General features: G+C 26.2%; 3 protein-coding genes across 3 annotated transcripts in view; all 3 read left to right on the top strand.

Moving 5' to 3' along the window:
• The first annotated feature begins 237 nt into the window (after positions 1-237).
• On the top strand, positions 238-2,556 carry LOC113385780 (protein max-like). Its single transcript, XM_026623616.1, has 5 exons — positions 238-479; positions 545-607; positions 1,322-1,432; positions 1,535-1,658; positions 2,375-2,556. The coding sequence occupies exons 1-5, from the start codon at positions 441-443 to the stop codon at positions 2,554-2,556; spliced, it is 519 nt and encodes a 172-aa protein (XP_026479401.1). The 5' UTR covers positions 238-440.
• A 1,179-nt stretch (positions 2,557-3,735) lies between these two features.
• Positions 3,736-11,551, top strand: LOC113384747 (N-terminal kinase-like protein). Its single transcript, XM_026622508.1, has 14 exons — positions 3,736-4,175; positions 4,291-4,511; positions 4,581-4,671; positions 4,734-4,847; positions 5,195-5,316; positions 5,375-5,453; positions 5,522-5,743; positions 5,826-6,054; positions 6,545-6,736; positions 8,698-8,874; positions 9,544-9,677; positions 10,654-10,785; positions 11,091-11,178; positions 11,415-11,551. The coding sequence occupies exons 1-14, from the start codon at positions 3,798-3,800 to the stop codon at positions 11,531-11,533; spliced, it is 2,298 nt and encodes a 765-aa protein (XP_026478293.1). The 5' UTR covers positions 3,736-3,797; the 3' UTR covers positions 11,534-11,551.
• A 634-nt stretch (positions 11,552-12,185) lies between these two features.
• Positions 12,186-13,369, top strand: part of LOC113385778 (protein SDA1 homolog) — a 4,577-nt gene continuing 3,393 nt past the window's right edge. The window contains exon 1 of the mRNA XM_026623615.1: positions 12,186-12,222. Coding sequence (XP_026479400.1) covers positions 12,186-12,222 — 37 coding nt within the window. The remainder of the gene's footprint in view (positions 12,223-13,369) is intronic.

The following is a 13,369-nucleotide window of genomic DNA, read 5'->3' as shown; positions in this document are numbered from 1 at the left end:
TCTATATAAGGTCTATATAAGACACGTACATAAGGTCTATGGTGCTTTACCATTAGTTCATAGATAACTCACTGGATGAGATACAAAGATACAAAAGTGATGTCATAACGACGGAAAGCCATAGAGTAAAAAACTATTTGTATTATCAGTCTATATTAATGTCAGGTACAGTACAATGAAGAGAAACGTGATCAAGCAGCGTGGTTTGGATTGTCACGAATAGATTACTAAATTCAATTTTTATTTTAAATTATGTGATATAATCAAGTCACAAATGAACAATTTTATATAATAATATCATTTGAAAATTTTGGTGAATGGGTGAAAACATAAATCTATAATTTGTAAGCTTGTGCCTTTTGTATGTACGCGTACTTTCTAAAGTGGCAATTTTAATAATAATTTAATAATAAATAGATATTTATAAATATACGTAAATAATGAGTGATGACGATCGTGACATAGATATTGAAAGTGATGTAAGTATGCTACCACATGCTGTTTCCTATTTTCTTGAATTTAGTGCATAAATGTGTCATTTCAGGATGCTGATGACTCGGATTCTCGATTACCAGGGCGCAATGCTGGAACTATATATTATTCACAGGTATATAATATTAATTATATACCTTATATTATATATTTTCATTATTTACATCACAATATAATATCTGATATTGATGTCTGTAGTTGTGATTTAATTATTAAATATGACCATAATTCATCAAAGGAAAATAATTAATTCATTAATTTGAGAACTCAATAAATGCAGTTATGTTTATTCATAATGATTCATTATTGTTTTTTATATTCCGATACTGTCATAGAAACAGTTTGGAACTTATTGCTTATTAAATTTATGAGAAAAACTGACAGCTTCGAAGAACTTTGAGTATAGGCTATATTCAAAGGCAATAATAGCCTTTATTTTTATTATCGCTTTGTTTTTTTTTATTTTTATTTTTATTTTTTATTTATTTTGCAATAAATGCATCTCCATATCTCAGTCAGAAAGGTATAAGAGATTATGGATTGCTTCATGACTTGTTATGTTTTTGATTACAGTGACACTTTTTGTATTTATTTTTATATAATTTTTTAATAAAATCGAAGTGCTGAATTTGAATATAGATCATTAGGAGAACTGCATTAACTCATTCTAGTCATAAATTTTTGTGTACAGTGTTGAACAGAAAAATATCATTCTAGTTCTATTTTGAATTCGAGTCCTAAATGCTTCTCACTATAAGTAGATTGCTAATATAAACTGTTTTCTTGTGGAATTACATATAACTCTTAATGAATATTTTTTTTATTGCAGGCAGAAAAGAGAGCTCATCATAATGCTTTGGAGAGAAAGCGCAGGGATCACATAAAAGACAGCTTCACTTCACTAAGGGACTCTGTCCCAGCTTTACAAGGAGAAAAAGTTGTGAGTTCTGACAAATATGTCATGTTTTATTTTCAAAACTATGAATGGTTTTAAAATTGTTTTGTATAAAAGAAACCTGTTATATGTAATTTTTATTTACAGGCAAGCCGAGCACAAATACTCAAAAAGGCAGCAGAGTATATTCATTTTATGAGGAAAAAAAATAATTGCCACCAGCAAGATATTGATGATCTCAAGAGGCAAAATAGTATTTTAGAGCAACAAAGTAATGTTTGATATTACTAATAAATAATTTGATAAACCAATTTAATAATTTGATAAACTAATAAGAGTTTCATACTACATGATTAGCAAATATTATGAGCATAAAATCATGGGTGTTGATACAAATATCAAAATTACTATAAATCTAAGTGCTTATTTTTATTAATATCTAATTAACTGTGATATTGTTTTAATATTCATAATACATTTTTTTATTGAAGCATTAGCTAATGCATAAAATGTGTAATAGTGTTTCACAAATTATTTTTCACGAGATACGTTAGAAAACGATAAAATTGTGCATTAGTTCTTGGAAAAGTGGCAAATGTGCTTATTATGTTATCAATGTATCTATGTTATAAACAAATGAAACATCAATTATTGAAAATATTTACTGTTTAATATTATTTTACTTAATTTTTGACTACTATTGAAATTTCTCAAAATACTATTGAACTTTTTCTGCATTTACTGGTTTTCATTATTATAGTTGTTTGTTAAAATGTACAATATGTTGTTAAAATTCTTTTAATATCAAATACTTATTATCCAAATAATTTAATATCGTTAATCACTGTTTGTCTTCCCTTGGCATGCTGATCATTTTTCAATTAATAGAATATTTTCAATTAATATATATATATAATGTATGTAACCTAACTAAGAAAGATAAATGTATTTTAATATATGTTCACTCATGATTGCTTTTATTTACAGTCCAAACACTAGAAAGGGCAAAGGCAACAGGAAATTTTGCTGCTGAAACTAGCGACTTATCAATGAATATTAAAAGTGACGGAAGTTCCTTAACTTCAGATAGCTCTGATAATGATTCACCATCAAGGACAAACAATAAATCTAGGCACAATAAGAGAATTAAGTTGAATGGTTATGCCTAATAAGTTTAAGGATTTAACTTTTTATCAGATATTGTTAATTAATCTTTATAACTGTATATAAGTGAATTTATGATTGTTACAGTTTTAAGATTACATTAACGTTATCTACTTCAAATTTATTTTAATCTATATGTATAAATATGAATTTGTATTATTTTTCAAGAATAAATTTAATGCAAAAATTGTAATACCTTTCAATATCTTGAAGAAATTAAGATTCCACTTATATGTTAGATAATTTCTTATGAAAAATTTTATTTATATTTAATGATTATGAACAAATTTTCTTTTATGCATTTCTGATATATGCATATTTGATTTCAGTTTTTTTCTGTCCTAACAATTGATAAGGTAATGGATCCATACTATTTGCTATATTAATTCTAATTCCTAGATTTTTATGTTGTTAAGAAAAGGGTATGGGCGCATTGTCATTCAATTTTACAATTGCATAGCCGATAGGCCGAGCCGTTTTTCTAACTTCACAGAAAAAAGCAAGATTTTTCGTCTACGTTTTCGCAAAAAATCCTCGAGCGCTTTTGAGATTTTAAAAACCCTTTAAAAGATATCAATTAGGAATCGTGCAGATTAGTTTCTTTGCTTAAAAAATTGTTGACGATTTCGATGAAACTTTTTATAATGATAGTATTCATTGATATAAATTAACATACTGAAATATTATAGGCCTTGGAAAGCGGTCAAATAATAAAAATTTATCCGTTCCGTTTGATTGCTGATTACCGCTTTGATGCCTAAACTTAAATAAAATGCATTTCTGAATCATGAAGTTTAATGCAATTTGATAAATAAATTAATTTATATAATTAAGGATGTGAGTTTATTTGCCTTTAGAATATTTATAGAAAATCGCATCCTAATCTTATTTTTTAGTATGAAGTGAAAACTGTTTTTTTTTTTAAATAAATGGTTGAAAATTTTATCTAAATAGCTAAATCTCAATTCTCATTGATTATCAAGTGGATTTCTTATTTACATATATCGGGAAATGGGAAAAGCTCATGCAACTATTTGTTTCTCTTATCTATGCAACTCGCCTTAAGGCGAAACGCCACTTACAACTAGTTACTGAATTCTAATGTTGGCAATGAATTTTATACTAGTACTAGAATGATTCGGTGACATGAATGAAGTAAACTGACGCAATGAGTGACATTTATTAACGTCATGTGGTATAGGTTAAGTGATTTTTTTCGTTATTTATTTATTAAATTTTAACAACTATGTGGTCTTTCTTTGTAAGAGATTCCTCCAAAGATTTTCCTTATGAAATTGTTGATCAAACATATAATTTAGAAAATAGAAGTATATGGAAATTACACAAAGCAAAGAAAAAAGGTTCAAATGATGACGTCTCTGTGTTTATATTTGATATTAAAAACAATACCGAATACAATTTGGAAATAGCAAAAGCGACAATTAAACGGTTAAAGACCCTCAGACATCCTAGTATACTGCAATATATAGATAGTTTGGAAACTGAGAAGAACTTATATCTTGCTACTGAGTTTGTTGAACCTTTTGCTATGCACATCGCTGGTTTACAAATTGAAAAACGTCAACAAGATATGTACAAAGCCTGGGGTTTGTTTCAAATTACGGTAAATTACTATAACTTGCCCTACGGGAAGTTAATAACTCAGATGAAAATATTGTTCTATAATTTTGTACATTGTTAATTAAATAATTGTAAAATGTTATATACATTTATTTCAGCGAGCCTTATCATTTTTAAATAATGATGGTAACTTGCAACATAACAATGTTTCATCTTGGTCTGTGTTTATAAATACTTCAGGTGAATGGAAGCTAGGAGGGTTTGAATATATATGTGCTGTTGGTGTAGTACATGACAAAATACCAATTAAAACTTGTATAGACCTAGATGTATATGATCCACCAGAAAAAGCTGTAAAATATAAACATTCAACAAAAAGGTATTGTTAAAAGTATAGATTATTAGTATCCAATCTAGTTTATGAAACTAAAGATGTATCGAATTACAGTTCTTCTGATATGTGGGGATTAGGTTGTCTGATATGGGAGGTTTATAATGGTCCTCTCAAAAATAGAGTAAATTTAAAAGATGTGAACTGTGTAAGTAAATGTTGTGAATTTTTAAAAATTAACTACTTAGTTAAAATTAATTCATCACACAGATTCCAAGAAGTTTAAGATCGTTGTATACTGAATTAATAAGCAACAATCCATCTGATAGACCAAACCCTGCTGATATTATAATTAGATGCCAAAAAACAGGTGGATATTTTAAGGTAATTTGCGTATAATTGTTTTTTTCTAAACGCCGTTATGAGTGACAGTATTATATTACCAGAAAGTAGTTAATTAAGTAAATTAAAATGAAATTTGTAAATATGATATTATATTATATAAAAACATTGGTCATTTGTGTGTAGCCAAAGCCTGAAAGTTTTTGCTTGGCTGAAATGATGATAAAATTCTAAAAGTTATTTGAAACCTCTTTTGGTTTATTTAAAAAATCTATATTTTTGTTTTAAATTAAATTAGAGTTATATATATATATATATATATATATATATATATATTATATGTTTAAACTATATTTTTAAAAATACCAAATAAGAGTTTTTTTTTTCAGAATGACCTAATCGATTCTTTACTATTTTTGGAAGAAATACAAATAAAAGACAAAGCAGATAAAAATAAATTTTTTTCAACTCTCACAACTCAAATTGATTTCTTTCCTGAAAATGTTTGCAAGTATGTTCTTTACTATATTAATTTATGTCAGAACTTTTTATATAAATATTTGTTTTAGGTATAAAATATTACCCCAATTGATAACTGCTTTTGAGTATGGTGAAGCTGGTTCCGCAGTTCTGGCACCAATGTTTAAAGTAAATAGTATTAATTTTATTATTATCATTATTAGTATCTCAGTATCTAACTTGTTATTGTTTGCTAGCTTGGTAAATTGTTAGACGCAGATAATTATCAAAAATGTATTGTACCATGTGTTGTACGTTTGTTTGCTTCTACGGATCGTGCAACAAGATCTCGTCTATTACAACAACTTGATCTTTTTGTAGAACATTTACTGCCAGCTACTGTTAATGACCAGATTTTTCCGCAAGTAGTGAATGGTTTTCTTGATACAAATGCAACAATAAGGGAGCAAACTGTAAAGGTATCAATTAGTTATACAAATAGTTTAGAATATACTGTCACAATTGGATGGAAATTTTTTTTAATTGCTTGTTACTTTTTAGGCAATAGTTCACTTGGCTTCAAAATTAAGTTATAATAATCTTAATGTAGAGGTATTACGACATTTTGCTCGTTTGCAATCTCGCGATGATCAAAGTGGAATCAGAACGAATACTACAGTATGTCTCGGTAAGATAGCGGCACATTTGAATCCTCAAGTTCGACAGAAAGTTTTGATATCAGCATTTGTTCGAGCTACCCGCGATCCATTTCCTCCAGCTAGAACAGCAGGTGATAATAAATAAGGCTTGGATATGATTTTTATACTATTTTTGTTTAAACATCTTATTACCTATACTGATTACATTTGTTAACTTAATTATAAAGATTATTCTAAAAACTTCATTCACCGAAAGTTAGTTAATTTATTTGCAAGTGCTAGCTTTTTTTTTAATTTCCATAGACTCATTAGCAAGAGAATGCGATTTAAAATCATCTTTACACTTTGTAAGTGACCACATTGCTTTGTCTGCTATGCGTGATAAAAATAATGTCTTTGTTATGATTCTTTTATTATTATAATATGTTAACTTGTTAGTAATATTTGAAAACTTTTTTGTTTGTTTTTTCTAAGTTGAACACAATTTGTGTCGTCTTTCCACTTGAACGATTCTGTTTATCATTTTTTGTAAACTCATTTATATATATATATATATATATATATATATATATATATATATATAGTATGTAGTTCATTAAAATAATTTTTGTCATATGGCAGGAGTGTTAGCTCTTGCAGCAACCCAGCAATACTATCTACTATCAGATGTGGCTGGACGCATATTACCAGCACTATGTCCCCTTACTGTAGATCCAGAACTTTCAGTGCGAGATCCAGCATTTCGCACACTGAAAGGGTTTCTGGGAAAATTGGAACGAGTTTCACAAGATCCCACTTTAAAAGAAACTATGGGTATGCTTTATTATTCATTCAATTATGTGATCATGTTTTACGTTTTCTAAGATGTATAAATGTATGTTGAAACAAAATTGCATTTTGTGATAAATGCATGTAATTTAATATATTTAACTTAAGATAATATTTTATTGTAATTCTTAAATTTTATTAACTATTTGCACACTTTATTAATAAGCCTATTCAATCCGAAATAAAATTTAATATGATTGAAAAAAACTTCGAAAAATTCACACTTTTTATTTAACAGTTTCCATATAAGCTAATTTTTGTCCTTTTTGTACACGTATATCAATAAAATTTATCAAAATAACATACATTTAAACTATTAATGGATAGAATGATCCAAAAGTTAAAAGTATTTTCGATTGAAATAGAAAGCATATTGGTATTAATAATAAAGTTGATTTAATTATATTCGTTATGAAATTAATATCTTAAAAAGTGAAGTAATAATATTTCAATAAATAGGAATTATAGTCATATTATTTCTATGTAATGGCCATAGATAAGGAAATGGTAATGGCTTTAAATAAATTTAATATATTGAACATTATTACTACATCATGTTGGAAGTACTTTATTGTATTCTTTTCATTTTGATTAAATTTAATATAGTATAAGGGATCGTTCAAGTATTACGTAAGCAGATTTATTACAATTATTTACCCCCCCTCTCCCCTTTGTCAGCAAAAGTAAGCAAAGTTCTTACCCAAAATAAGCAAAATAAGCAAATCAATAACCCTCCCGCCCCCCTATAGTGCTTACTAGGGAATGCAATACCGGTTTACCGGTATACCGAATTACCGGTAAACCGCCCGATTTTTCGGCGGTATTTTTACCGGTATTTACCGCAAAAATACCGGTATTTTCACATAAGCGCTATTTGATACATAATACACTGAAGTTTAAATTTCTCAGAACAAATTTATCTTTAAATTCGATAATCGCATAAACAGCTATATCTTCAAGTGATTCTATAGGATAAACAAATGTCAAATATTATCTCAACTCGTCATTAAATTGAATGTTCATTGCTTTACTATAAAGGCTTTATATCGTGTTACAATAAATAGAATTGGACTGATAGATAATGATGTTTGTTTAATCTTATGTAAAAATGTAACGGTTTATTAAGTGATATTTGCGCCAAAATATTTTATATCATACAGATTACCCCTGCGTAATCTTCATTTTTTTTCAACTTTATACATAATAATTACTAATTATTATAATATATATATATATATATATTATAATTATTAATTATAATAATTACTAAATATTTTTGCTTCTTATTACATTTATAAAATATTATTTTTCGAAAACATTTCGAAGTTTGAAAATACTATAGAAAATCACATTGTTTTAAATAACAATACTCAACAATTATAGTATCTTATTATTTATCTCGATAAAGTATCGGATCTTAAATAAATGTTGAAAAAAGATTTTTTTAAATATTGGAAATTATTCTAATTTAACACATCGGACACAGACAATACAGTTTATTATAATAATGTAATATGATCTTTTATGAGTTTTTGGTCTTTCTTACTCATACGTTTGTTTTTGGTGAAAAGTACTCAATATACACGATAGTGATAATGAATTAATTAAATTGGATATAATTTTGTTAAATTATTATTCAAAAAAATAAACTTATTGTTTTATTTTCTTGTTTTTATTGTTTAGTTGAATAAAGTTGTGGTTGTATATACATTTTTTTATATTTGTACTAGTAACTTTCAATTTTGTTTACGTTTGTTTAAGATAATAAAAATACCGGTAATTTACCGGTTTTCCGGTTTTAAAATGAAAAATTACCGAAATACCGGTATTGAAATTTTCCATCGGTATTGCATTCCTAGTGCTTACGTAATACTTGAACGGCCCCTAATATAAATATATAATACTTATTTGCTTAATTAACGCACTAATAATGCTCTTGTTTTCAGAAGCGGATGTGAATGCTGCAACACCTGCGGTTGGAAATGCAGCATCAACATGGGCAGGTTGGGCTGTTACTGCCGTTACATCCAAATTTTATCGAAGTCAAAATGACAGTGGTCGATCTCCCAATCATCCTAATCAACAGCTTCCTGCTAATTCACTGAGAAAGTTCAATTTGTCTGGTGAGTCAATATTAAATAATAATAGTTTAAGACAATACAGTGTAATATGATATACCAGTTTAATTTGTTCTGTAACCACGCTCATATATTGAATCGCTCGAATATCGAAGTAATTTTTTAATACTCATATAAATTTATTGAAATATCTTTAATTTGTTCCAGCACTGTGGTTTTTGTTAAGTGAATTTGAATAATAATAATAAATTTACTCTCTATCAATTTAATTATTGTCTTTTCCGACATGGTCCTTTTTTTTGGACCCATGGTTATAAAAGTATGTAATATTTTGTAAATGTACAAAATCAAAAATATATAACATACTGATCGCCTTAAAATAATCCTCAATATATTTGTATGGGTATATCATTACTACACAATTAATCACAATTAATATTATTAATAAATAATTTGAGAATGACTAACTCTAAAATAACTTACTATCATGAAACAGACCAAATATTTCCATTGTAAGAAAATCATTGTACAACTGACGAAATTTTTCATATTGTCATTAACATATTTCTAGAATACACTTAATCGCTTAAAGCTCGTATCTCGAATTTTGCTCATATGTCGATTCTATGTCGCGCGTAGTAATTTTTGGTCATTTTTGTTCAGAGTGGGTTTTGTCTGCCTTATTATATACCATTGGTTCATACTTATTTTCAGATGAACACAAAGGTGATAAAGGTGAAAATTTACCAAATACTACTATTTTAGTCACTCCTTTAGAGAACGTAGGAAAGGATAGCAGCGATTCCACAAATGAAAACTGGGATTCTACCGGCTGGGATTGCATGGAGGTTTGTGATGAATCATAGCACTAGAATTTTAAATATTTGAAAGTTTGTTAATTTAAAAATGTATTAAACATTTGATTATAGTTTGTTCAGCTTCTTATACAATATTTATATGTTTTATATATATGTTTCAGTCAATAAGTCGAGCAAAACTAAAACATCCTTATTAGTCAATCTGGCAGAGTAAAAATATGAGATAAAAACGCATATAAAATATAAAAAATATAATAAAAGAATCCAAATATATATATATATATATATATATATATATATTAATTATTTATTTATTCCACCGTTAATACATATTTGAAACCGGCGCGATACTAACTAAAAAAGATTCGATTGAGGATTACTGGTATAATTTTAATTATAATTTATTCAGATGAAGAAACCAATATATATCTAGTTGAAACATTAATATTGATTTTGAAAAATAAAAAGTCAAATAAACGTTAAATAAGAAAAAATAAAATTTAAGCAACTAATATTAAATTAGTATTTACTAATTTTCTCTTAAAAATGACATGAAAATATGTACAGACGGCATTAATATAATTATCAAAATGATTACGATGCTTTGCAATTTGATTATGATATTAGTTACAACTACTGTTTCTATAACTAATTTTATATATAGTAGTCATTATTACCATAAATTAAATATTTTATGGCATATATATATATATATATATATATATAAATATTATAAGTATTTATGTTAAATGTTTTTTTAGATTACTGAATGATGATACACATCAAGTGTCGAAACGTTTAATGGAATAAATAATTTTGTTATTTAATCTTTTTTTAATTCGACGGTTGGGCTGCAAAAATATTACAAATATATATATATATATATATATATATATATATATATATATATATATATATATATATATATATATATATATATATACATTGTTTTAATATATACAATTATTTATTATTATCTAGAACTGTAGTGAGTTTTATTTTTTAGAATTCAGAAAATACTTCATTTTCATCCAATAATCCATCAGTTGGAAAACTATCAATGACTACATTACCAGTAGATGCAGAAGATGGTTGGGACACCTCCGAATGGGGTTGTATTGAAGATGAACCTGAAATCGTTAGTAAAAAATTATTTAGCAATATTTAAAGAAAATATTTTGAATTAATTATTTGGTATTGGAAATTACTGTTCTCGAATTTTCTTGACGTTTTAATTAGATGCAATTACGTTCTACTATACATTATTCAAAATAGTTTCAAATCGGATATATATCCGAGAATAAGTAATATTTCAGATATATAATAATCAGGCGCTATATCTTTGATTTGCATGTTTTTGTTTTATTTATTTGTTTTGTAGTGTTTAAAAAGCATGGTATTGCTATTATAATATACATAACTACATAATTTATTTAAATTCAGGATAAAAAAAGTGATGACAATTTGAATAATTGGTCTTCAGGAAAATGGACTGAGGGGGATTCTGACCGAACAGAAAAACATTCTTCTGGTAAGTTTCCAAAGATATTTAAGTTTTTTTTATAAAGGCATGTTGCCATAGCACAATTTTTCTCTAGTTATATTTCTGAAGTTATTGGAATCAATTAACAAAATTTTGATAAATTTAACAATATTAGCTTAGGTGGTAAAAAGATCAAATATTAGTATGTTATTACTATAGCTTATTACAACTTTCTTCAATAAATGAATAAAAACGTTTAATTAATGTTTTCAATTTTTTTATAGATGATATAATTGAAGACAATTCCAATATTAGTGAAAAAAGAAAGTTACAAAAACAACGCAAACCTGCTTGTAAGAAAGAAATAAGGGGTCCTTTAAAGCTTGGACAAAAAATTCAATAAAGTTTGACAAAATTTATTTTAAATTGAAAGTAATATATACAATATAAGTAAATGGTCGTATTTTATGCAATCAAATAAGGAAAAAAACACATAGAGCATATAAATCAGTTCTGTTCATGATGTTATGAAATATCTATATTTTTGAAATTTAAATACAATAAATTGCTAAAAGATGGTACTAAATAAAACTGTACGATTTGTCATAAGCAATATAATAAAGGAAATATCAATGCAAAGCAAAAATAATACTGGATGGTGCAGTATTATTATTTCGAATCCTGAATTCTGCAATAAAACCCACTGAAAGATTCTGAAAGATATTTAAAGAATTGAGATATAATAGATATTGGTGGAATAATAATTTGAGATATTTCAATAATTTAACCGCTTACAATAAACATAGTTGCCACTCAGTTATATTCTTAAATTTAATGACCCATTTATGCTGTCATTAAAAAAAACATTAAATTTTGAGGCAAACCAAAGCATATTATCAATCAATTTCTTTTATACACACTTTTTATACTCTGAAAGTGTCTGATTTTATAACACTTGATCTGATTTTGTATTGATGTGATCTCATTTTGTTATTAAGCCTAATAAAAATATAAAGGACACATTGGATTTTATAGTTTCGATAAAAATAGTAATGATGGTTATATCGATATTAATTTCAGAAGAGATATTAGGTTTGTATTTATTATCAATTTACTAAATTAACTTACTTTGTTAAAACATTTTAATTGTGCTTACCATTAAAAATTTACATGGCCATATATGCTTATTCATTCTATATTTCATTATAATATGTTTGAATGTTTGAAACACAGTTTGAAATCGTTTCAAATTCTTTATCTTAATACCTAATATATATATATATATATATAGAATACAATATTGTTAACACATTTTTTTAAATGTTCTTATAATTATATAATTTGTTATTATATTCAAAATATATTTTTTGTAATAAAAAATATTATAATTATTTTATATGATCAAGACTATCTTTACCTAAAGAACTTAAAGAAGAAAGTAATTCCTCCCCATGATAACAAACATTTTGTACTTGATATATTTTCATAAATCTCTGTAATACACCTTGTCATTTTTAGATTTTAATAAAATAAAATTTCTTTTCGTTTTATATATTTTTATTGTTCATCTGAAAATGACTGCAACTGCAATTTTGATATAAGTATAATTAATATAGTTTTAAGTTTAGATTAGATCTAAACTTATAAGTTTAGATATATCTATCTAGCTCGAGCTAATATTATGGCTAATTTTATGAATTAATAATATAGACTAAAACTAAGTACTAAATGACCAAAAAAATAAGGTGGTATTAATTAGCCATATGACTAATTTTACTGAATTGATAATATAGACTTAAAACTTATTAATACTAAATGAACAAAAGAATAAGATGATTAAGTAAATTAAAAAAGTTCATTTAATTTTATCTTTCAGAAAGGACGTAAGAATAGTGCGGCTGATTTCTTTAATATCTGAACAAGGACACAGGAACACACGCCATGTGTGTTGGCTTATGCAATTCGTAGAATAATATCGGTCGATTATATATATAATATATATATAATATATATATAAGGAATAACAAATTAAATTTTCGAATTTCGGGGTTTTAAGGTTTTCCGGCGGTCTGGATGCTATCGTTTCATAATAACGGCGATAGCATTTAGCAACTCATGATTAGTTTGGAGATTAAAATAGGGAAACTGCGTCAATGAATTGTTATACTTTAGATCAATTGCATGAAAAATAGGATAAAAAATACATATGTATTAGGGATAAATTATATGTTGATGCCAA

This window comes from Ctenocephalides felis, unplaced genomic scaffold, assembly GCF_003426905.1.
Source record: "Ctenocephalides felis isolate EL2017-DRISC unplaced genomic scaffold, ASM342690v1 CF-g0.4_SCAFFOLD_03571, whole genome shotgun sequence".
In the NCBI taxonomy this organism is placed as follows: domain Eukaryota; kingdom Metazoa; phylum Arthropoda; class Insecta; order Siphonaptera; family Pulicidae; genus Ctenocephalides; species Ctenocephalides felis.
The sequence above is the reverse complement of the archived record's forward strand: the minus strand, read 5'-3'. Positions and strand labels throughout refer to the sequence as shown.

What these genes read in the sequence shown, in the direction of transcription:
- LOC113385780 (XM_026623616.1), top strand. Translation starts at nt 441, where the DNA reads ATGAGTGATGACGATCGTGACATAGATATTGAAAGTGAT. An exon ending in GAACTATATATTATTCACAG is followed by an intron (nt 608 to 1,321) that starts GTATATAATATT and finishes TTTTTATTGCAG; the next exon opens with GCAGAAAAGAGAGCTCATCA. An exon ending in CTTTACAAGGAGAAAAAGTT is followed by an intron (nt 1,433 to 1,534) that starts GTGAGTTCTGAC and finishes TTTTATTTACAG; the next exon opens with GCAAGCCGAGCACAAATACT.
- LOC113384747 (XM_026622508.1), top strand. Translation starts at nt 3,798, where the DNA reads ATGTGGTCTTTCTTTGTAAGAGATTCCTCCAAAGATTTTCCTTATGAA. An exon ending in TTCTGGCACCAATGTTTAAA is followed by an intron (nt 5,454 to 5,521) that starts GTAAATAGTATT and finishes ATTGTTTGCTAG; the next exon opens with CTTGGTAAATTGTTAGACGC. An exon ending in CCGGCTGGGATTGCATGGAG is followed by an intron (nt 9,678 to 10,653) that starts GTTTGTGATGAA and finishes TTTATTTTTTAG; the next exon opens with AATTCAGAAAATACTTCATT.